At 39.4% G+C, this 26,962-nt stretch overlaps 1 protein-coding gene across 1 annotated transcript in view; it reads left to right on the plus strand.

Moving 5' to 3' along the window:
* LOC124777227 (leukocyte elastase inhibitor-like) overlaps positions 1-26,962 on the plus strand; it is a 76,192-nt gene that overhangs the window by 34,007 nt on the left and 15,223 nt on the right. The window contains exon 4 of the mRNA XM_047252552.1: positions 19,414-19,558. Within this exon, the coding sequence (XP_047108508.1) occupies positions 19,414-19,558 (145 nt within the window). The remainder of the gene's footprint in view (positions 1-19,413; positions 19,559-26,962) is intronic.

Raw genomic sequence — 26,962 nt, forward strand, 5'->3', positions numbered from 1 at the left:
ATCATGTTGGGCCCCAAGTGGTTCCCATCATGTCAGTGATGTCGGCCAGTGTAACATTTTTTGTCACTTGGTGTCACCTCAATTTCTATTATTGTTGGTGTGCAAGGGCTGGGGCGTTTGAGCATTTACTCCAGCTTCAGTCGCTCGGTGTATGCTGTGGCAGCAGCACTGCAGAGACAAACAAGAAAGGTCTTCTTCCCATGCTTAAGCATGAGGTGTGGCCTTAGTACTGTGGGCAGAGAAAAGATTGACTGGCATCCACCCAGAGCTAGACATGCATGCACATGTGGAGCTCTCAATGCATGAAGTACTTGTATTCACCATGGCATTATGGGGGCCCTAGGGGCAGGCATGTCATACAGTCATGCAGATGGTTTGGATGCAGGTGGTAGGCTGCAGGGGTTGTGGCCCAATGAAGTCACCTGGAACAGTGAGCGGCTGCCCACACACAAGTATGGTGGCAGATGCACCCAAATGAGTTTTGTGGACCGTCCACAAGCCTAGGAGAACTAGTGGCTAGGCAGCAGACTAAGTTACAGATGGACATGTAAGGGCAGCTTTTAGGTTCCTGTGGAATCTCTCCAGCATTCTGTTAGTGTCAGGGCAGTAATTAGTCATGAAATGGACATGTGTACTGCAAGTTCCAGTGAATGCTTTAAACAGGCAAGATGTGTTCCGGCGTATTGACAACCGCCAGCATGATGATCAAGAGCAGAAGAGCAGAGAGGGCTGTGAGATGACATCAGCCATTAGCATGCTCTCTAGGATGACAACAAGACAGGAGCATCCTCTATGCAAAGAGAATAGAACCACCATGCCGCCTATCTGCAGGCAGATTGGAAGACCAGCCATCATACAAATGCTACAGCAGTGACTTATGAACTGTACTGTTTTGCTTACAGTGAAATTGTACATACCGAAGGACATTGATTATTTGCATGTTGTCAGTTGCTAGCGACACATGTTTGTGAATACATTAAGTTAAGTATCATCAATATAATTTACTGTAATAAACTCCATTAATACAATTTGCTTGAATTGTTGTCTAGTGATCCAAGAAGACAGCTTCCTAGGCACCCTATATTAGATGAGTCAGCAGGATACAAAAAAAAGATGTGTCTTGCTGTCCACAGTCCATTGTCAAATGACAGGGTTCTCAAAATGCAAACGAGGCCCAGGTTTCTTGGTCACTCTATGTCTGCCAGCAGCACAGCTTCTCAACCCTGTCAGTGATGGTGAGGATGTACTGGTGGCCATTTGATAATGGAAAGGAACCTCCAGTGTCAGTACAGATATGGGATAAATGATGATCCACTGGGGGGAAAAAGTTGTAGGGGCATCCACATGACAGACTACCTTGGAGCGTTGGCACAGGGGGCAGGTGTGCACCTAGTTGGTGCAGTCCTGCTGGATATTGTGCCAGACAAAATGCTCCTGCATGAGGGCTGCAGATGCGTGGCCACCAATGTGGGACAGGCCATGAAGGTTTCTGAATGCCGCCTTGTGGAAATCAGAGGGAAAAGTAGCAGTAGATGTGCTCCAGTGAGTCACCCGAGTGGATGGAACCCACATAAACGTCACACCAGATGGGTAAGTCCGTACCAGGAGAGATTTGCAATTTGAGGTTGAGTCCAGTGTTTGAATCATTGCATAGTCTTAGCAGCTTGGGAGTGGCTGCATGGGCAGTGGCCAGGACAGTGAAGTCTAGGGGGACAATGAGGGTACAGGAAGCGCTGAGGTAGTTGGTGGTGATATTCCCAAAGCCAGCCATTTGCATTATGTCAGTTGTGAAATGTGCTACATGTATGTATTCCTGCTGACAGAACTGCTTAGGGGAAATCTGTGTATCTTCCTTTCAACAAAACCCTGTTATATGGAGGTAGCGGTTGGTGAAATCCATGAAGGGGCCATCCATTCACCGAGTGGTGGAAGTACTTCACCATCTTGTATACAGCAAGCAGCTCATGGTCATACACAGCTCAACTCTGCTACGGCACAGAGAGCTTTGTGGAAAAATTAGCCGGTGGCTGCAAAGAGCCTTCAACATGTTGTTGAAGGATGAGACCTGGGGCAAACTGGCTGGCATCGGTAATGATCGTGAGTGGGGAAGTCAAATGGGGGTGGGTTAGGAGGGCAGCAAGTGAGATGTCACATTTCATTTGGTACAAACTCACCTCATTTTTGTTATTCAGGTAAAGGGCTGCTACCTTTAGTGCAATTGCCCTGGTGTGTAGCAGACAGTGGTGCTTGCACGCTTACAGCACTCTTCAGGTAATGCATGAAAAAATTTCCATACTGAGGAAAAGTTGTGGGGTATGGGAATTTGACAATGGTCAGGACCTCTCATCCAGTGGAGGGGAACCCATCTATGATATTCTCAGTCCAAGGAAGGTGAACTCTGGAACACCCAAGACATGCTTCTCCAGCTTGATAATAACTCTTGCATTTTGGAGGCAGAAAACTACCTCCTGGAGGCATAGGCAGTGAGATCACATAAGTAAATGAGGGTACCATCCAGGTAAGCAAAATAACCCAAAGTGCCATCAGCAACATTGATGAGAAAGCGCTGCCAGGTCTGGGTGGTGTTGCAGAGCCCAAATGGCACAAATACAATCCCAAAAAGACCAAATGCTGAAGATAGTTCCACAAGAGGGGCACTGGACAGTGGTCAGCGAGCGCCCTGGCATTGAGCACTGGGGCAGCAAGTGCTATCTTTTCTTGGGATAAGGTGTAGGACAGAGGCTCATGAGCTCTTTTATGGGCAGAGCACAACAGCAGTGATCGTTGCCTTGATTTTGGTGTGCATGCCTTGTTTTTTAACCAGAGGAGGTGACAGATAACTGGGGTTCCTGGTGTCATTATGGTCATTGTTGGTTGTACCTCCGAGGGTGTGGTGGAAGGGTGGATGAGCAGAAGAAATTCATTGAGGAGGTAGCAGAGGGATGGAAATATGACAGTGGCTTGACGGTAATATGAGTAGCAGTGCAGGACCTGCAAGAAATGGATTGGTGGGACTCGCCATTGACAATAAAACAATTTGCCAGGTCAAAGAGGGGGCCATAGTGCGCAATGAAGTCAGAACCAAGCACGGGATCCATAATGCCAGCCATTGTAAAGGTCCATGCAAAATCTTGCTGAAGGCCAAGATAGATGATCTGGGTTTGAAAGCAGTAGGTAGTGTTGAGGAGGAGGAGGAGGGGTGAGGGGTGAATGGGCCCAGAGGAGGGTAAAATTTCGAGGAATAAATGAACAGATCATAGCTGGTGCCAAGCAGGTGGGCTGTTGGGAAGGAGGGATTCTGAAGACTGTGCATGAACAGGCACTGAGAAATGGCACAATGCCTGTGTGTGTCTACTTCCCATTTTCATTGTTGGTCGGGAACCATGCACGCAGTGCCTGATAGGTTGTCTGTCACTGCCAAAAAGCTGATGATGCCAGCAAAGGTCACCTGTACACTGAACGTCCTGGTTGCTGCCACCAGTAGCTGCTGGTCAGGGGGTATGCACCTGCTCAGGAGTATGCACCAGTCGTTATAGGCATCAAAAGGTAGGGATGGTTATGGCAAAGGGACAGGGGTTGCACATGCTCCATGGTCGGGATGAGCTTGTTCATATTACCAATCATTTGGATTATGAGTTGTGCTGTGTCTGTGGAGGGTTCTTGGGATGTGGCAGACATGGGTGCTAATGGGGGCTGTTTGTGTGGGAGGCTGTGAAGGGACATCATGATGCTATGTGACGGCGGTGATGGTGTGGAGGTCTATGTGCTTGAATACACTATCCTCAATAATGATTGCTGCATCAGTGTCCCTATAGTCATGCTTGGCTAATGCCATGTGAACTACAGCTGGCAGATGTGTGAGCCAGTTTGTATCAGCATTTTGGAAATGATTGTAGGCTGAGCATATGCATGGAAATGCAGGAGTAGTGAGGGCCACATTTCAGTGCAATCCTCTGCTGAAAATAGTGCTCACATCTACATCTATTTCTACATAAATACTTTGCAAGGCACTATAATTTGTGTGGGGGAGTGTATCTTGTACCACTACTACTCATTTATTCATTTGTTCCACTTGCAAAAAGTGTGAGAGACAAGTGACTGTCTACATACATCTGTAAGAGCCATAATTTGTTGTATGGTATCTTCATGATCCTTATGCAAAACATATGTTGGCAGCAGTAGAATTGTTCTGCAGTTAGCTTCAAATGTCGGTTCTCTAAATTTTCTTAATAGTGCTCCTTGAAAGGAAGGTTGCCTTCCTACCAGGGGTTCCCATTTGAGTTCACGAAACATCCTATCACACTTACATTTTATTTGAACCTACTGCTAACAAATCTAGCTACTTGCATTTGAATTTCTTCAATATTTTCCTTTAATCCAACTTGGTACAGATACCAAACCCTCAATCAGTACTAATGTATAGGTCACACTGTTGTCCTATATGCAGTCATATGTACAGATAAATCACACTTTCCCAAAATTCTCCCAATAGATTGAAGTCGTCCATTTGCCTTCCATACAACAATCCTCAAAAGCCCATTCCATTTCATACCACTTTTCAGTGTTACACCCAGATATTTAAATGGTGTAATTGTGTCAAGTAGGACACTACTGCTGCTGTATATTAACATTACAGGCTTGTTTTTCCTGATCTCCTGTGTTAACTTATATTTTTTTTATCTTTTGAGCTAGCTACTGTTCATCAAATCAATTAGATATTTTGTCTGTCATCTTGTAACCTTATACAGTTACTCAACTTTGATACCTTCCCATACACCACGGTATTGTCAGCAAACAACCACAGATTGCTGCCCACTCTCTCTACCAGATCATTTATGTCTACAGAAAATAACAGCAGTTCTGTCAAATGTCTGTGGGTTGCTCCAGACAATACTCTTGTCTCTGACGAACACTCACTGTTAAGGACAATGTTTTGCGTTCTATTACTAATAAGTCTTAGGTGACTCGTATTCTATATGCTCATACTTTCATTAACAGTCTGCAAGGGGGCATTAAGTCAAAAGCTTTCCAGAAATCTAGAAATGTGGAATCTGCCTGTTGTCCTTCATCCATGGTTTGCAGTATATCATGCGAGAAAATGGTGAGCTGAGTTTCGCCTGAGTGATGCTTTCTAAACCACGCTGATTTGTGGGCATAAGCTTCTCAGCATCAAGAAAATTTATTTAATTTGAACTGACAATATGTTTAAGGATTGTCTTGCAAACTGATGTTAGGGATATTGGTCTATAATTTTGCAGCTCCATTCTTTTACCTTCTTATATACAGGGGTCACCTGAGCTTTTTCCAGTCATTTGGGGCTTCACGTTTGATGAGAGATTCATGATAAATGTAAGCTAAATAAGGGACAAATGCCATAGAATACTCTTTGTAAAACTGAACTGAGTTCCCATCCAGATCTGGTGACTTATTTGTTTTCAACTCTTTCAGTTATTTCTCTACACCAGGGATGCTTATTACTATGTCATCCATAAGGGTGTCTGTTCAATGGCCAAATGACAGTATGTTTGTATGAGTCTCCTGCGTGATCAATTTCTTCAACTCTAAATTTAAAACTTCTGAGTTCGTTTTGCTGTCTTCAGCTGCCACACCAGACTGGTCAATGATGGACTAGATGGAAGCCTTAGACCCACTTAGAAGGTTTACTAAGGGCCAGAATTTACTTGGGTTATTTAACAGATCTTTTGATAATGTATGAAAATGGTAGAACACACTTGTTGTGCATTTCTGAGCTGGCCAGTCATGCTATCAACCCATCTTTTTGGGCACCAAACCTGCCATTCTGTGGTGGGCTTGTTATAACGTCACGCATCTCAGCGGCAGTGAAAGGCTTGAGTTGTGCAATTGTTGGAGCAAATTTCATGCAGTGACTGGTGATTGAGCAACCAGTGAATATTGCTTCTGCATAAGGAAACCACAACCAAGGGTAGCAGCTGTGAAAAGGTGGCATGTGGGTGGCAGCATGGGCTGGCTGGGGGTTGGGAGGAGCAGGGTGTTCCAGGGTGATGCGAGGTGCGCACAGTGGCTGAGGAAGGCGTGAAACCTGACCATAAGCACTTGTTGATTGTGTGTGTGAGGCGTGTTTGGATCTAGCATGGGCCAAACCCAAAGGTAGTGGTAAGTTAGGACTAGGCTCATCCTGTGACATGACACTTTGCTCACTGCATTAGCACTGGAACAGTGGAGTAGTGTGCTGCACTATGCACATGGCCCTGGATGGTGAGCGATAGTGAGATTATGGGGTACATGATGTCAACAGTGACTCAGTGTGGCTGGTCACTAGTCATGGTATGGAGCTTGACCTATGGAGGAAGGGGGAGGGGGGGGGGGGAGGGAGTTGTTTGATTAGGGTCACCAATGTGGAATTGCATTTCTCATTAAGTATGAGAGGCGGATACCATGGGTTTGCCAGGCATGGAGGGTAAATGGATGTGTAAAGCATGGGAACAATGCAGTAAGAATACATCTGAATACAAAGCAGTTCCTTTATTCAAACATTAACAGACACAATTAATTGTGAAACCCATTTACAATGTAAGTTGCCCCAAAAATGTCTATGAAAGAAATTCTCAATTCAGTCAGTCCAGTAATCCCCACAACTCATGAAGGCATTACACATGCACACTAGGGATGTCCATTGTCTGTGTTTGGAGGAATCAGTTTACAGAGTTATTTAAGAGAGCATGAGAAACATCGCTAATGTTCTTAAAGCATTGTAAATAGAGCTAATCTAACTCAGAGATCAAGGAAATACGCAGATACAAATAAATGAACTTGGAGATATTGTGAGTATATCTAATATAATACAGTTATCAAAGCAAAATAGAAAATACAAAAAAGGAATTTGGGATACTGTGGGTGAAATTAATCTAACATAGTGATAAAAGCACAAAATACAATACAAAAATAAATGAATTTGAAGACCATAGCTGAAGCTAAGCTAACACAGTGGGATTTTAGTCCCTAACAGCCAAAGGGGTGGTGCTGCAGTGATTTGTGTATAGTTTGCTGCACTCATTATACTTAAATAGGCTCCATGAAGTGGATACTCCATGTTCAGGACATGAGACCACTAGGTGGATGCTGAATAATGCTACTGTGAAATATGGTATCAGTCTCACCTACTAGTCCTCCATAGGAGCCTGTAATGCTGTTCACTTTATAGATACATGAAACTGACTCACCATTGATGTCTTCAGGGGTTATGCACCTCTCTGGAAGCACTATGGAAAGCCATTAAGTTCTGATAATGAAATAACTTGAACATAAACTTAACACCAAAGGAATGTTAAATCGCTGCACTTATCATGTGGGCAGCTCGGTGTTAGCACAGGAAGTTCCAGGAGTTGGGAATGCTTCCTGTAGCATGCTTTAGGGAAACTGCACATGTTGTGGCAAAAGGGCACATAGCAGATAAATCTCTTATCCTTGGAAGGACACAATTCTTGCTGGGTGACACGTCACAGCACGAGATTGTGTGCTAGAGTGGGTGTGTAGTTGGCACAAATGCATAGTAATGCATCACCACAAGAACATAAATCTGAATGTCAATCATAAATTTTCAAATAATTACTTAATCTTATTTAGATCTACAATGCCCATTTTTAGTACTGCCACAGCCATCTCAAGGTATGAATTGTTCCTACATGGTGCTGAATTTTTTAAAATTGTTTGATTTTTTGTATTGACATTAGTAATAAAAGCTTCATAACTTTATATTCACTTTTTAATTCACAGAAAAGGCTCATTTAACAATGCATCACATTCAGTACAAAAAAGAAATGGCATCTGTTTTTTACACCTCATCAGCAACAACTGCTACTTTCTAAAATTCCAAAAAGTTAGAATTAAAGTGACCAGCGACACTCAATTTGCCATACAAAAGCTAATTATGTATTGACCTTTACATTCAAAGGTGAAAGCTATAAGTTATTAATATTGTATAAAATTTACATTGCACATGATTTTCAAATTATAATTCAAAAATTACATAAATAATAATAACAATAATAATAATAGTAATTTTGGTAACTTGAAAGGTTTTCCATAAAATTAAAGGACAATAAATTCAATACAACTTTTAGTGGTTTGAATCTCATGTGCCATATGAAAAGTATAATAATATGTATTTATTAAATTTAAATTTGTAGCATAGGACACCAGTATTTTTGTAACTAATCAGCACTTGTATCATCCAAACATGCTTGATTTATGAGTCATTATTTCCATGTACTGTGTCAAAAAATCCCTGTTTAAGGGGGGGGGGGGGGGGGGCCAGGAGCAGAGGAAAGGAGTTTTACTCTGAATTTTTATCTTCAAAACTATTTGATGTAGTTAGCATTTTTCTCATGGTATTAAATCCACAGTAAATGTATTATGAACTTTCAGCATATTTCCTAAAAGAGGCACATAATTTTGACTTACACAGTTCAGAATAAAGTTCCCTAACTATGACCATTTTCACCTTCTACACCATTGTCAACTGAGTCAACATCAAAAACACCATCATTGTTATCTTGTCATACAAGGTACCATCTTTATGATATTACCCCTGATATCAGCACTACGCCTAAATCTCACAAAGACCCTGTAAATATGTAGCACATTTCAACAAATAGCTCTCGACTTGACGTATTAATATTGAGAAGTACTCTGAACACCAAAACTTTGGTGTAGCCAGTGCATGTTCACAGTTTCTCAAAGTTTCTCTTACAATATGTGATCCAAATCAATATGCTCCTTCAAACAATGGCAATTCCAGGTTGGACTATCAATAATATCATGAAAGAGATAGATAGCTACATACCTTAAAGATGCCACATTGAGATGCAGACAGGCACAACAAGAAGACAATTATGCATCGGACTTTCAGCCAACACCTTCTTCGGAGAGGGAACACAAACACATTCACACAAGCAAACACACCTCAATCACACATGACTGCTATCTCTAGCTGTTCCAGCCAGTATGCAACTGCCTTGAACAAAAGCAACAGTTTGCATACGGGCAGGAAATGGGGAGGGATAGAAGGTGAGGAGAGAAGTGGAAAAGTGGGGGGAGCAGATAAGGGGAAAAGACTGGTGAATGTGTTGGCAACAATTAGTGCACAATGAGAGCAAGGGGATATGAATTGGGAGTAGGTGATAGGACAGAGGGGGTGAAAATTGATGTGTGGAGGTTGTGAGGACAGTAGTTTACTGTAGGTTGAGAATAACTCCTATCTGTGTAGTACAGGAAAGCTGGTGGTGGAGCTGAGGATCCAGATGGCCCAGATTGTGAAGCAACCATTGAAATCACACTTGTAATGTTCAGCTCAGAGTTGTGCCACAGGGTGGCCCACTTTGGTCTTGGCCACAGTTTGGTGGTGGGCATTTATCCTGGTGGACAGCTGGTTGGTCATCACCAATATAAAAGCTGTGCGGTGATTGCAGCAGAGCTGATATGACATGGCTGCTTCCACAGGGGGCCTGGCCTCTGATGGGGTGGGATAAGCCTATGGAAGGACTGGAATAGGAAGTACTTGGTGGGCAGATTGGGCAGGTCTTGCACCTGGGGTTGGTCCCTGTTGTGGAGGTTGGATGAGTGGCAGAACCTTACACTATGCCTGGCAGCCTTCTCTTGTCTATGTCTAGGCCCTGCATCCTCTGTCAGTCAGCACTCACTTCTGTCCTCCCACTTGTGCCCTGCTATTACTTCCCATTCTGGATTGTTGCTTCTGTTTCATCCAGTAGCATTTAGGCTGGAGTGGTTGGAGATAGTGGTCATGGGAGTGTGAGGTGTGCTTGATTGCATTGAATGTGTGTGTTTCCTTTCTAAAGAGGGGTCTGGTTAAAAGCTCAGTGCATTACAGTCTTTCTACCATACCTGTCTGCAACTCAATATGTCATCTTTATGGTGCATAGCAAACTATCCTTTTCATAATATTGTTCATACACTATGCTACAGCCTTAGACAACAACTTTTTCAAGAAAAATGTTATTGGAATAATATACAAAAAAATTGTTGGCACACATGAAATTCTTGTGTTATGTTCCCAGTTCAAATTTTTATCATTGTTCAAACTTACTCATAATAGCTCATATATTGACTAAATCTCCAATTTGATTTTAATATTCAATCAGTCTGATCTATTGTTCAATAAATATTTCCAAACAGATTCAAAATTTTCACAAATTTAGTACAACAGTTCTGCAGCTGTGTCCAAAATCACATAGAAACATTTTCATTTAAATAGGTAGCACAGAAACCAAAAATACGCTAAGTGACTTGTCTTCTTGTCAGAAACTGTAACATTCAAAACACATTTTAAAACATTAGAATGTTTCTCAAATACATCCAAGGTTTATCAAAACAGCACAATACTAACCCAAGAAACACTAAAATACAAATATATGAGCTCTCAGGTTTTCTTGGCATGATTGATGAAGATTAATAGTATGCTTTCTAGTCTTCTGCTGAGTTATTGCTTTTTATGCACAATATTTTGGTAACTGACCCAGCCATCTCCTTTCTGGTGCTGTGAGTTTTGGGGAAGATGGCTGGGTCAAAGTATTGTACACCAAAGAAAACAACAACTTGGATGAACATCTGTTAACTGACTGTTAATAAAAGATATGTTCTCTTTCAAAGCAAGAAAATTTCTCATCACTCAACCATGGACATAAATAAGTTTTTCTATTACGGAAGCATAAACCGCTTAAAATGTTATGTGTTGTCAAACTTTTGTCAAGGAGACCAAATTAGATACAATTTTCAGTTCACCATTTCAGTGACAAAGAGAAGTACAATCCTACCCATAAATTTTCCATATTCAGACATAATGTTGGTTTTACACCCTGCATTCATTTTTTCTTTTAAGCTTACTGGAAAAATTGTATACTTCTTGAGCAAAGACAAACATAACTTTCCTTTCAGATCTTGTAGTGATTCTTTCCTTCAGCATAACTGACAAATCATACGAACACTCCACGCGAGTCAACATCATTTGCTATAATAACACAGTGTTCCTGCGAATTGTTTTTGAACTACAGTAGAACCTCAATTATCCGATCTTCGATTAACCAACTCTTTGGATTATCTGACCCATGCTGAAAATCATGTCAGCATTATCAATCAGTTTTACTCCTGTCACAACAGGTCCAATGCTCTGAGTCACACTCCTTCAAAAACATAAACATGCCAGCACTTCCTGTTTATTACGCAATTCAAATAAGTCCTTGGATGGATGGTAATTTGTTTAAAGCCTGGCTTTTTGGCGCATTTTTTCCTACTGTTAAAAAGAATTTAGGATAAAAAAAATCTATCACTCCATGCCGTTGTATTGTTAGACAACACCCCAAGCAACCCCTCTGAGTCTGAACTTCAACAAGATGACACAAAAACTATGTTTTAGCCCTTCCCCAGCCCATCCCACATGACTTCAATAATCCAACCAGTGAACCAGCATGTTATTGACTGGTTAAAATGACATTACAGAAGGAAATATGTCAGTGCTTTGTTAGAGAAAACAGAAGAGTCTTGTGATCCTATTTTTAAGCAATGAAAAGTCACAAAATAAAAGATGCAATTTGCACAGGTGGTCAATCTTGGGAAGAACTTAAGGAAACTATTCTACAAAAATCATGGGAAAAGATTTGTCCTAGCCTAAACCAAGAGCATGAACTTCCAGAAACTAATAAGTCAGAACTGCAGATTTAGTGGCTGATTTGCAAACACTTCAGAATGATATCCAAACTGCTGGTGTAGAGGAATAGCTAGCAGAAGGTTGTCACTAATGAAGAATTTCAAGATGATCAAACCATCAATCTGGTTTTGCAATATTATAGTGTTAACTAAGAGGAGCCAGATGATGAATAAAAGGAAGAAGATGAAAAGATTGAGCCACTCTGCAGCAAAGGATGGGTTCAAGACTGCTCTCAAATATTTGAAATAACAGTCAACAGTTACATCTCTGCACATATTCTTGGGAAAGAAGTGGAATGATGCAGCCACAAGGTCAAATTTAAAGAAATAGCTAGAAATCCCTTTTAAACTTTTTAAAATAGATTTTCGGTGTCTAAAATTATCTGTTTTCCTTTTTCTTTATTAGAAGTATACATATTTTCTTAATTTTGATGTGTTACATAATTTTGAACTCTGTAAATGACTTTGTTCATTCTCCTGTGATTATCTGACCTTCTTAGCACTCTGACCACTCCCCATCCCCAAAAGTGACTGTTAATTGAGGTTCTGCTGTACTCACACAAAATTTTCTGCTACTTTTCCCACCATTCAGTCAACATTTGATTACAAATTAGTTCCCACACATAATCATTTTCTCAAAATTTAGATGTTAAACAATTTTCTGTACAGGATGTTGAATAATCATTTGTTACTGATGACTCAGATACCTCCTTTGCTCTTTATTCAGCTAAAAAATTGTCTTGAAAAACAAGAAAACAGTTAACCTTTCCATTAGTATTGACATCTCACTCAAAACATAACATCTTTCACTTCATTAAATGAATTAATTACAAATTCCTGTCTACTAGTTGCATCAAATACAAGAAAGCATTCAAAATTAATTACAGGGTTAGTTTCAACAACTAAAACAGGTTCTAGTTCAGTCACATTTTTACTTTCAGGGTGCTCTCTCAGTCATTATTCCTGCCTGCTGTTAATTTTTCTATTAATCATTTAATTTCACTGCCACATTAGATTCCACATTACTCACAGTTGTTTTTAGTGATAGTGTTCTAGTCTGAATACCTTCTGTCGTCTCCCCAAGATTACAAATGCCACTCAACAGCATTTCCATATACTGATGAAATCTTCTTGGGCTTTCATCCAGGTGGCTGCATCAAAATTCCACAACACTTTGATGAGTGTCATTTTCATCATATTCTGACTTCACCAGAAGTGATGAGCTTGAAAGTCATCTGAAATGTCACTAAATTTTGGTACAGCCACCCAGATAGCATTCATGTATTTCCATAGACTGTTCAAGACTTGATACTTTCTTGTCCATAGACTGTTCAAGATTTGTAAAAAAAAAAAAAAAAAAAAAAAAACAAACATCATTCCTCTATTCTATGGGTCCAATAATTTTTTTTCTTCTTTAATGGTTTTCTCTAATTCTCCCTTGTCTGCTAAATCTTCACCCCCGTTGGAATGCAACATGCCTACCATTGTTCAGGTGTCATATGGAGTTGGAGTAGGTAGACGACAAGTTTTTGTGGTTGTCATAACTTATCTCTATTAACTGTTTGACTGGACTGTGTTACTCTATCTTGAGATGGCAGACTCTGTTCTCAAAGATGCCAAGTCCATACCAGCTGGAAATCTTGGCCACCAGTCACTACAAAATCAGTTCACATGCTGCTCCTCTATCTTGCATGTATTTCATCTCCATTGTTATATCCCGTGTTAGATTTTACTATAGCAAAGCTTCAAAAAAGCTCACAATACACATAAGCCTTTGTTATTTAGTTCTGTCTTCTATGAGTCCCCACTGACAAGTCTTTCTATGACCATTCTATTGCATGGTGAGATTTCATAGTCCATAGCAAATCTCCAAGGTGCGACAATGTTTTTATGGAAACACTTTCATGATAAGCAAGTATCTCCTTGTGCAGGAATCCAGGTTCTTATCACCCCTGCCTTGCAGATACACTGCATCCATGTTCACTCTCATGATATGTACAAAAGAAACAAAATTTTCCACACAGTATGGGATCCAAAACAAACACTTACTTATTAAAATAACAAAAATGTCTGCTCAAGGTTGAAACTATCATTCATACATATGATATTTATTGTGTATGGATGGATAAATAAATAAAAACAAAAACAAAAATTGGTTAGAGGTGCAGAGTGAATAACACAGCATTTCCCCAAAATGATACATCACCCCCGTCTATCTAGTATTGTTTCTATTTTGGGCTCAGTTATTGTCAAGTTTCCTAAACTTTTACTGTCACATGTGACAATAAAATGCAATAGAGCACTGCATAATATAAAATTTGTACTTAACTTCACATATCCATATCCTGCCATCATCAGTGCCGTCAAAATGATACATGTCCTTTTATATACTCGTACCTCTTTCAGTTCCAGCAATATTTATATTTTTACTCTTGCAACATTTTATCACATTAATACATGAAGCATTAACATCCTGGCCGCTCCCCACACAATGTAATCCCTGTTTACTTTCCATGACATCATAAAATTACAATGTTTGTTGAAAACCTCAATTCAACAGTGAATTGGTTATCTGGCAGGATACATGTCCTTTGTTCATATACTCATACATCTTTCAATTCCAATAGTATTATATTTTTGCTCTTGTGACATTTTATTGTATTAATACACATAGTATTAACATCCTGACTGATGCCTACATATTTTAATCACTATTCACCTTTCAGGACAACCTAAAATCAAAGTCTTTTAGTGTCTGAAAACTCACTTCAACTGTGAATTGGGTTGGCTCATTGTCCTTCAACTGCTTAAAGAGCTGAAGATGAAAGGTGATGGATTAGAATGTAAATATGAATGTCAATCAGAAAGTTGTAAATAAATATTTAAACTAATCTTGATTTACAGTGGCCGCTGTACTTTCTTCTTATTATTATTGGCACTGTCATCTTGAGGTATGAACTTGTGTATTAACATTACTAATAAAAAGTGGAAAAGTTTGTGTTCACTTTTTAATTCATGCAAGCAGACAAGGCACATTTAACAACACTATTTATGCAGTACAAAAAAAGAATGCGTATCCATTTTTATGCTTCACCAGTGACAACTACCACCTTCTGAACCACGAACAGATAGACTAAAAGTGACCAGCGTTTTCAGCTTGCAACACAATAATATTTAAATTTATGTATTGATCTGTACATTCAAAGGTAAAAGATATATGTTGTTAATATTTTATAAAAATTACATTGAAGATGCTTTTCAAATTAAAACAAAAAATTATTTAAATAATAATAATAATAATAATAATGGTAATTTTTATAACTAAAGAAGTCGTCCTCAAAATTAGAAGAGAACATATTTAACACAGCATTTTGAAGTTTGTTTCTTAATTTGAAATAATTTACAAGTTTTTATGTTTGTACATAAGTAAAACAATACTCTACAACTCATTTAATCATAAATAAAAAGTGAACATTTTTATTATCTCTGAAGGAAGTCCTTGTATTGAGTAGTACATTTATTTGAGTGTATTGAGGAGGACAATATTAAGGGAAAATGAGCCTTTGATCAGTTCCATTACAAGCATAAAGCCGTCAGTGAAGAATTGTGTTCTACTACCACTACAGATAATGCAGAGAAGGAAGCTACTATTGTCAGAAGGACCTGACCTACGCAAGGAAAAATGTCATTTACTATTAACCTTTCAGTGCCAATATTTGGATACTTATAAATCCAGAGTGAGGAAAAGACAGACCTAGAGGCCCATGGAAAACATGATATAACACTGTGGATCATCCACCAGTTGGCCAGTACTCCTGTAGGGTTTTGCCTGCTGAAAAATGGCTACTCCTAGAAGAAGCAGAGAAGATGCTGCAAGATGACATCATTGAGCTCCAGAGAGACCTTGTTCTTCTCCTGTGTCCTTATAGAGTGTTTCTGTGTTGCCTACCAACACCTGAACAAAATTACAAAAACATTGCCATACATTGATGATACCCTAGACTGCCTGAAAGGAGAAAAGTATCTCTCAACTATGGGTATGTAGATGGGCTTCTGGAAAATAGAGGCTGACAGGGCTGATAGGGAAAAGATTGCCTTTATAATACCTGATTGCCTATGTGAGTTAAAAGTTATTTTGTTTGCAGCATGTAATGCCCCAGCCACCTTTTAAAGTATGGTGGAACACCTGCTTTGACACCTGAAATGAATGATGTGATTTGCTATTTGGATGGCATTGTAACTTTTTCTAAGGGCTTTGATGAAAATCTAAACTTGGTTCAAAATAGTGATGAAGCATTTTTAGACAGCAGGCCTCTGCCTGAATATGAAAAAGAGCCTCTTTACTGCTAAAGGGAAAAAATTAATGGGCACCTAATGAATGGCAATGGAGTCTGTTCTGATCTCAAGAAAATAATAGCACTCACAGATTTTCTGACATCTTGACACACTCATGATGTGAGAAGATTTCTTGGAAAGTGCTCTCACTACCAGAAATTCATGAAGATTTTTGTACTATGGAGTGTTCCTTACAACAACTACTGCAAGGAGATCCCAAATATTCCTGGAATGAGGTGCAAGAAATATCTTTCCCAGTCTCTAAGCAGGCAATAACATTTTCTCCAATTATAGAACTGCATGAAAAAGTGCCAAGATAGAATTTCATACTGATACTAGCAATTATGGGGCACAGTTGTAGTACAAATTCAGGAAGTTGCTGAAAAGGTGATGACATATGCTTCCACAGCACTGTCCAAGTCTGTGATGTACTACTCTACAATAGAGAATGAGTTCTCTGCAGTTATTTGGCCTATCAAAAATTCTAACCAAATTTATTTGACAAATCATTCACTGTTGCGACAGATCACATTTGTCTGTGCTGGCCAACTAGCCTGAAGGACCCATTGGGATTACTGGCAAAATGGGCACTGTGGCTTCAAGAGTACACTGTCAAAGTTGTATACAATATTGAATGAAAAAAACAAGGATCTTTGAAGAAGTAGTTTGGTGGAACACAGCAGTGTGGATGAGATCTGTCACTGATGCACTAAATGATTTTGCTGCTAAACAGAGGGACATCCAGTACTGTGCCTTGAAAAACTGACCAAACTGGAATTGTATATGAGGAACTACCATCCAGTTGGATAGAAATGTTTACTTGCAATCCCAGCTTATTTAGTGCCAGTTATTCTGGAGTATTTCACAATGCCACTACATCAAGTCACCTGAGATTCATGAAGAGTCCAGGTAGAAACAACCATGTATCAGTGGCTAGCTCTCCACCAATCTGTTAGGCACTGTGAGCCACAGTAAGGAATGCCAGTGATGGAAGAACATGATGCATTTGCCCTTGGCGCATTTCGTACCAAATCTGCATGCAGAAGTGCCATTCCACCAAATTGGAATCAACCTCTTGGGGAGGGTTGCAAAGCTGACAAATGAGAATTGAGATGACAGTTCTCACTGACTACCTCTCCCACTACACTATCACCAAAGTTGTGATGACTGCTGAATCGCAGGAAAAAGGAAAGTTCATAGTAGAAGACATCATTTTAAGGAATGAAGAACCCTGTGTGATAATCTCTGATCAAGGAAAGATTGTCCAGTCAAGCCTGGTATCAGATGTAATTTCATGCTGCGACATCACCCACAAAAAGACAGTTGCCTACCATCCACAGTCAAATGGCCTCACAAAATTTGTTAATAAAACATTGGCAGAAGTGCTTTCATTATATGTTGACATCAAATAGAGAGGCTGGGATACTATACCGCTAGCTGTAACAGTCACACACAACACAGCAAAGCAAGGCACTACAGGATGTTAGTTAATATGAGGTTAGTTATTACTCAAGCAGGATGCTTGTACTCACATATCTGTAATAAAAGTTCATTGATATTCAGAAACAGAAGAATTTTTTTATTCAATGAAAGTCAGAAAAATAAGGAAAACTAAATCACTATTAATGCGAATTTTACAATTTAAAGCTTGGAAAGTGAAGCTGTAGCAAACAGATAAATAAAAAAGATAAAGTGAAAATGAAGCTCAATGAATATTACACTTTTGCTTGTTTTGATAATTTGGAAAAGAGTAGTGAGATACTGGAAAGCGAACAGCCACCATTTTAGTTTTGGTTCTGATGCTCACAAGGAGAGGTCTCCAGTGATGGGGTCGACTTTGTGAAAACATCTAAAAAAACATCGGAATTTAGCGTGATGCTCAGTAACACTACATAATTCATATTTTGCAGAGTGGTTGTCTGGTGTAAATGATAGGGTAGACTTTCATGTATAGAAGGTGGTGAGTTCAAATCTGATGAGGTGCTTTAAATTTCCTTCTATTTTTAAATTTTAATCAAAATGACTTTGATCATTATTTTTATTTCTATTCCTTTGTCATATCATTTTCCTTGTCATATCACCTTCTTCATTTGCTCTCATATTTCTTCCTGTCATTCATTTTCCCCTTCAAATCTTTGTTCATGTGATTATTAATTAACTTTATGTATTAATTCCAATTTAATGTTTTTCATTTTATCATGCTATTTTTTCATCCATGTGTTCATTACTTCCGTTCCTCATTTTTCCTGAATTTCATTTTACTTATGATCCCCCCTTTTGTTTAAATCTCCATCTGCATCATTTTTTCAGGAGTGGAACAGGAATTTAGGATATATTTTAAACATTTGTATTACAATTACCATCACAAAAAATGCACATCTTGCTATGAAAAATGTATTTTTGACACCTTTGCATTTCCAATACAAATAGATTATTTCGTCTTTGTTTTTTAAACGAAAAATCAGAATTTCAAATATTTAAATACTGGAATAGATAAGTATAATTAAATTCTGAGTGGAAAAAGAAAGATATAAGTAAAAAATGAGAACAAATGAAAAAGTTCATATGATAATTAAAATGATATTACAAAGGAATAGACATAAAAAAATTATATTTGAATCTTTAAACTGAATAAAAGCAATGATCATAGTCGTTTCGATACAGAATTAAAAAAAAATACACCACGTTAAAACACCTGATGAAACTCAACCCAGAAACTTCAGAACCTGAAGGTCGGACCTCAGGACACCATGTATAACTCCATTTATTTATTTGTTTTTATTTTATTTTATTTATTTATTTTGGTCAATTACACACAAATGAGGGCCCACCAGGGTGAATGGCTGCAGGGAGAAATATTTGGGATCTTGACCTACATAACTGAATAAAAGGTTTCGAAAAGTTGACTCATCCATTAAGGACCTGATTTGTCAGAATTGCTTTTCAACTTACAAGAAGTGATTCCAACAGTGGCTGAGAGACTGTAGAGAAGAAACATATTATAAAGTTGTAGCACTAATAGTATTGATTATTAATAAACTCAATTTTCCAGTAGTTTTAAGTTATATTTTGTAAGAAATTGTGCTTTGTGTCCTGACTCCTACTTCTTTCGCAGCATTCATGACTTGATTCCAACTCCTCCTTACCGCCCATATGAGAATTCCTGGGTGCGACATTGGATAGGTATATGGTGATTTCAACTCTCCTCCTGCCAAATATAACTTCAATGTCGTATATACCACACTACATTTCTTGCCTTCTAATATATACTTTGTATTGTTTAATGATAAAAGATAAATCTTATCTGAAGTTCTTTTCAAAATTGTGATGATTTAATCAGAGTGATATCAGAAATGTATGAGAAACCATCCTTTTTAGGTGCTGAAATTGTTCTACTGTCTCTGCGAACAACTATACCTCGTCCTGTTGTGTTCAAAGCTGATCATCCATTCCTGTTTCTGCTCATAAGTGTTGTTAACAAAGCTATCCTTTTTATTGGAAGAGTTCAGGATGTAGAATCAAGGTAAGGCATTTTGTGCTGTTTCCTTTGCTTTAACATAATATTCACATTTATATTTTCTTGCTCACATTAAAATACACTATTTTCCATATAGTTGTGCATGGAAGAATAGATTACCATTTTTTTTAACAGAAGAGCACTGTACAGTAGAAAGCCATGTGGGCATGTAGGAAAGGATGACAGGGGCCACTTATTCACAGAATCACACATAGAAGTGCTTTTGACCTAGTACACTGATTGCTAGTATCAGACTGACTCCTGATTGAAAAATGACTGCCCCTATTTATGGTCTTTATTCATCATGCTGAAATTCATTCTCTTTTCCAGTACAGCACAAATTGTATCTTTCTTATTACTGGTATCTAGTATTAATTATAATTGCTCCACTATAGTCAAGTCAGCATAAGAAGATCCCTAACTACTAGCAGCACTATTAACAGTCTCTAACTGCTAAGGGCATATGACTGTAGATGAAAATAATAGTCATCTGTAGAGCTGTGACAACACTGAGGCATTGCCATAGAGATGTTTACAAAGTCATGTCATGTGACTGGTTGAGACAGGTGTAGGTGTGCGGAGTTGCTGTAGCCAGACCACTGCAATTATCAGGAAACTTCTTACACCCACTTGATTATACGTGCATGATAAAACAATAATTCATTTGACAACATATAAAATAAACTTTCCACAATGATCAGCAGCAAAATATTAATTACAGACCTTCCCTGGCACAAATGTGGACTTCCCTGTGAATAAACAATACACAAGGTGTGGCTAAGGTAGATCCAGATAAAAAAATCTATGCTGCTCTGTTGCCGGCTTTTATGTGATGATCGTTTTTCTTTTTGGCTAAAACACAGTATGTAAAGTGTTCACTAATTGTTGAGTTCATTAAATGAATGTAACTTAATCTTAATTAATCTATTTGCACTGGAAGTAACTTGTATCTGAGAGCCTACCATATGCAACTGTGAGCAATACTGTTTGTCTTCTTTTTTTTTTCAGGTGAATTTTTTATTTAATTTCAGGAATGTTTAAAGAAATTCATGATATTAGATTAGATTAATACTTGTTGCATATATCATGAAAACAGCACTTCACAATGAAGTGGAAAGTATCAATGTAATAAAAAGATTACTAATTTATATCTCAAAATTCATCTATTGACCAGAAGGAGTTGTCATTCAGAAATTCTTTTTTTTTTTTTCTTGTTTTTCAGTGCTGGTTGGCCATCTGTCTGACTTTTGATGCTACTTGATAAGTGATGAAAGATTTTTGTGGCAGCATAATTCACCCCTTTCTGTGCCAATGTTAGATTTAACCCAAAATAGTTAAGATTAGCCTTTCTCCAAGTGTATTGCAGCTATGCACATTGATATTGATTTTGAATTGAGATGGGTTATTAATAACAAATTTAATAAGCGAATATATACATTGTGAAGTTATTGTGAATATCCCTAGTTCCTTAAATAGATGCCTGCAAGATGACCATGGCAGCCCTCCAGCTATTATTCTGATTACGTGCCATGAATACTTGTTTCCTTGATGATGAATTACCTGAAAACAGTGAATTAAAATAGGCATAGTAAGCTAATATATTTACAAGGTTATTGCCAAAATTTGCAGTAATGCTAATAGCATACATAGTTGGACTCAGACATTTCAGCAGATCACCAATGTGTTTCTCCAATTCAGTCTCCCATTGGTGTAACACCCAAAAATTTGGAATGTTTTGCCTTAGCTACAGACTCCATGCTTATTAATGGTGTTGTGCCATTGCTTGTACAGAAGTGTATATACAGTGTTTTATCCAAATTGAATGACAATCCATGTGCAGAGACTCACTTAATAATTTTCTGGAAGACATTATTCACAATTTCCTCAGCTAATTCTTGTTTGTTGAGTGTGATTAATATACACTCCTGGAAATGGAAAAAAGAACACATTGACACCGGTGTGTCAGACCCACCATACTTGCTCCGGACACTGCGAGAGGGCTGTACAAGCAATGATCACACGCACGGCACAGTGGACACACCAGGAACCGCGGTGTTGGCCGTCGAATGGCGCTAGCTGTGCAGCATTTGTGCACTGCCGCCGTCAGTGTCAGCCAGTTTGCCGTGGCATATGGAGCTCCATCGCAGTCTTTAACACTGGTAGCATGCCGCGACAGCGTGGACGTGAACCGTATGTGCAGTGACGGACTTTGAGCGAGGGCGTATAGTGGGCATGCGGGAGGCCGGGTGGACATACCGCCGAATTGCTCAACACGTGGGGCGTGAGGTCTCCACAGTACATCGATGTTGTCGCCAGTGGTCGGCGGAAGGTGCACGTGCCCGTCGACCTGGGACCGGACCGCAGCGACGCACGGATGCACGCCAAGACCGTAGGATCCTACGCAGTGCCGTATGGGACCGCACTGCCACTTCCCAGGAAATTAGGGACACTGTTGCTCCTGGGGTATCGGCGAGGACCATTCGCAACCGTCTCCATGAAACTGGGCTACGGTCCCGCACACCGTTAGGCCGTCTTCCGCTCACGCCCCAACATCGTGCAGCCCGCCTCCAGTGGTGTCGCGACAGGCGTGAATGGTGGGACGAATGGAGACGTGTCGTCTTCAGCGATGAGAGTCGCTTCTGCCTTGGTGCCAATGATGGTCGTATGCGTGTTTGGCGCCGTGCAGTGAGCGCCACAATCAGGACTGCATACGGCCGAGGCACACAGGGCCAACACCCGGCATCACGGTGTGGGGAGCGATCTCCTACACTGGCTGTACACCACTGGTGATCATCGAGGGGACACTGAATAGTGCACGGTAAATCCAAACCGTCATCGAACCCATCGTTCTACCATTCCTAGACCGGCAAGGGAACTTGCTGTTTCAACAGGACAATGCACGTCCGCATGTATCCCGTGCCACCCAACGTGCTCTAGAAGGTGTAGGTCAACTACCCTGGCCAGCAAGATCTCCGGATCTGTCCCCCATTGAGCATGTTTGGGACTGGATGAAGCGTCGTCTCACGCTGTCTGCACGTCCTGCACGAACGCTGGTCCAACTGAGGCGCCAGGTGGAAATGGCATGGCAAGCCGTTCCACAGGACTACATCCAGCATCTCTACGATCGTCTCCATGAGAGAATAGCAGCCTGCATTGCTGCGAAAGGTGGATATACACTGTACTAGTGCCGACATTGTGCATGCTCTGTTGCCTGTGTCTATGTGCCTGTGGTTCTGTCAGTGTGATCATGTGATGTATCTGACCCCAGGAATGTGTCAATAAAGTTTCCCCTTCCTGGGACAATGAATTCATGGTGTTCTTATTTCAATTTCCAGGAGTGTACTTGTATCATCAGGAAATAGAACTAGCTTTGCATCTTCATGAATATAGAGCAGCAAATCATTAATGTATATTAATGACATTCAGTTATTCAGAGCATCTAATAAATTCTAGCATATGATTCTAATTGTCAGGTTTGACCAGTGACGTCATAATTGACCCAAAAATGCTACACACAGACAAAATTTCAACACAATTTTACACTGAGTTTTCAAAACAACAATAATTATTCACAAACAAATGAATATACTATAGAAATAAAAGCTAACACACATACATACTACAAATTATAATAGTTTGTGTGAGTAATTACTGAACCATGAATTAAATCACAAACTAGATATGAAATGCAACTAGAAAAGAAATGGAAATACCATACACGAAATAAATTAAAATCATAGCTTACACAAGTAACTAAAACAGACATCTACTGTAATCCCAGTATTCCGCATTGTAATCTCATGACATTATTCGTAATTCAAATGGTTCAAATGGCTCTGAGCACTATGGCATCTAACATCTGTGTTAATCAGTCCCCTAGAACTTAGAACTACTTAAACCTAACTAACCTAAGGACACCACACACATCCATGCCCGAGGCAGGATTCGAACCTGTGACTGTAGCGGTCACGTGGTTCCAGACTGAAGCGCCTAGAACCACCACACCGGCCGGCTATTATTCGTAATAATAAATATTTAATCTAATGGGACCATCTTGGAAAAGTGGGGGTTTTCGGCAAGGGCAAACTAAAATCTAACACAACAATGGAAAAACCATGCATACAGTAAAATAATTGGGTAGATAAAAAGTTACTCACCAAGCAGCAGCACGAGAACACACATATAAAAAGTATTAAAGTTTTCAAGGTTTCAGTGTGAGTGGCTCCTTCTTCTGACAGAACTGTTGAAGGGTAAGGAAGAGGGATGAAGGAAAAGGACTGGTGAGATTTAGGAAACAGGGTATAGTTTGGAAAAGTTGCACAGAAACCCAGGGTAGGAAGCACTTACCATATGTGAAGAGAAGGAATCTGTTTTCAACCTTTTGTGCTAGTCCTCTTGTTTATTTATCTGTACCACCTGTATTAACAAACATCTTGCCTCTACATCTTTTCTAGTACTGATTTACATGAATGTAGATCGGTCCATTATTATTTATGAATTTGCATATAGCAATTTGTTAACACTTCACCAAACTGCAGGACCTTCTCCCAATAGTCTTTCATGGATTTATTTGCAAATTTGACAGCTATTTTCTTTCCAACCTTCACTTACATTCCTTATATGTATTTCTTTCGCTTTTTGTGCTTTCATTTTTCATCAAACTGCTCTGATCAACTTTTACTGCCATCTTCTGCATTACTTTATTACAGTCTCTATACTGACTTCCTCTTTCCATCTGCCCAGTTTTTAAAATTTTGTCTGTTTTCATGATGCTCCCAATCGATTTTTTTCTTTTCCAGTCATAATTTATAGATGGGTTCATCAGCGTACTCCCACAAGTGCTGATGTGCACCTTGTACCCATGTGTGGAGTTCTGGGCAATTTCCTCCCTCATTGCACCTTTTCATTATCATGGATAACAAGATCAAATGTGTGTTGGTCTTTTGGTCATGCATGCTTGGGAACTGGGTGACATCTCATCACTTTTTCTCAGCAGTTCATTCCTATTTCTCTGCATCATCCGCAGGTGTTTCCTCATGGCTGTTTACCATGACCTGTGACACAGCATTGCTACTGGTCATCATTGTTTTGACTTCCCACTTCCCTGTCGTCTCCTTATTATTATGAGCACTATTGTGTAGCATCTCCAAAATTCTTGTTGGTTTCTTTAAAAAACTCTCTTGCACACCAAAATTAAAATAATGGAAACTATGAAAACACAACATCAAAAATTTTTGATTATATTACATATGCAAAACAACAACTAAAAACATAAGAAAAGTAGAGTCATTACAACAATGGATCTTACCAAGCATGTGATTTCAAATGACTGAAAGGTTAAAAAAATTACAGATAAAATACTTCACTAAACCAACAAAAGAACAGAGTATCTCATATTACCCCTCCCAACAACAGATTTTACAGCCCCTGAGAAGTATTAGTAAAGCCCTGCTCATGATCTGAATATTGTGGTTAATTAGCAAATATTTGTCCCGCCTACAGCCCAGCCACTTTCAACAAAAAAACCTGTCAGAATCCTCTTAGACATACTCTCTTGTCAAAGAAATTAGAACCAATTTAGTACAGTTTGGCACTGCCTAAAAATGACATCTGCACTATCTCCCCCCTCCCATCCCCCCTCCCCCCCCCCCCCCAGAACTTACTGCCCTCAAAAACTGAAAGTTGAACAACATCATGCTCTCTTCCACTCTTCAACGTGAACTCTAACCCCCCCCCCCCCCCCCCCTCAATGAACCCATATACTTAATAAACTCCTCATAAAACTTCTGACAAAAATCAAATGGTCCACAACAGCACCAAAAGAATGCCCAGTTTCATGCATGGCAAAACATTCAGATGATTTGCAACAAAAATGATAAGTCAGTATGATAATGACCTCCAAATTCAGCCCTGTCCTTTCAAACCAAGTCTCTTCTCCGAACGTTCGGTTAATCTGAACATGAAAAATGTTAGATTAAGTATGGAAAACTGTGCAGTTAACTGCTGTACATACACACTATTTTAATATACACAGTACAGTAAACATGTGTATTAGAAAAATTGGCAAGAATACATTAGATTTAAACAATGCATAATGATGAAAGAAAAGCTGTCAAACTTACTAAAATACAATGGACATTTTATCCCTACTTTTTAGATGACAAAAAGCTAGTCATTGTTTTTTAACGTAATGAAGACAGTGTATGATAAGATACATAGTTGCACCATCGTCTCATAAATGTCATATCAGCAGGTGTAGCAGTTGGCTGTTGCTCCAAATAACGTAGTGAGAGGTCAAGGGCTTCTGCTACATCACTGAGTGGCACCACCAGTAAGGTTCTCCACACATGCTCCATCTGCTGCCATCCACTCATCTATGTCTCCTTCACTAGCTTCTTCACATCCAGTGATTGTCTGTATCATTTGTAGTTGATTTTCCTCTTAATTTTCAACTAGGTTGTCCTGAAATTCAAGAGAGGTCCACATTTTTCTCCATGATTTTCTCAGAGTATTTTCTGAAATATTCTGCCACGCCCCAGGAGCCCAATAAACAACATCCCTCACATTGGTCTTTTTTATTTTGTCCACTAAATGAATGCTATCATCTTAATCAGCATTGTTAAAAATTGTTTTCTGTAAATCAGTTTCAATGTTTGCCGTATATCCTGGCCCATCAGCTGTAGAAGTGGTATAACATTCAGCGGCAAAAACTTTGCCACAGTTTCTCTATCACATAATTCCTCAGTGATGGGGTGAGATGGTGCATTACCAATCAAAAGGATTGCATGAGGAGACAAATTGTTTTAAGAAAACCATTGAACAGAGGGAGCAAGCTGGCCATGAAACCATTCCTTGAACAGCTTACCATCCATCCATGCTTTTTTCTGGTTGCAATAATATACAGGTAGGGACTTCATGTTGCAGTTTTTAAAAGCTCTGGGCCTAGCAGATTTGCCCATCAGCATTAAAGGCAGCTTGTGATTACCAGCAGCCTTGCTGTACACTAATAAAGTCACAATCTCTGCACATTTTAAAATCAGGAGCACGGTCTTCTGCTTTTGATGCCAGGCTTTTTGTTCGCAATGCCCTAAAATTAAGGCCAGTCTCATCAGTGTTATAAATTTGTTGGGGAGAATACTTTCCCTCTCTTACCATTTTTTCAAACTCACCCAAGTATTTCTTCACTGCATCACAGTCAGAAGAAAGCTCTCCAGTAATTGTTATCTGCCAGATTCCATGACATTTTTTGAATCTGTCCATCCAACCCATACTCGTACTAAAAGACTGATCACCATTCATTAACTTGTTCAGGTAAACAGCCTTCTCCTGAACCAGTGCTCCAGTCAAAGGAGTTCCCCTTTCTCTTTCCTGCATAAACAAAAGTAAAAGAGCTTCATCCACTTTATCATC

The sequence above is a fragment of the Schistocerca piceifrons genome, chromosome 2, assembly GCF_021461385.2.
Source record: "Schistocerca piceifrons isolate TAMUIC-IGC-003096 chromosome 2, iqSchPice1.1, whole genome shotgun sequence".
NCBI classification, from domain to species: domain Eukaryota; kingdom Metazoa; phylum Arthropoda; class Insecta; order Orthoptera; family Acrididae; genus Schistocerca; species Schistocerca piceifrons.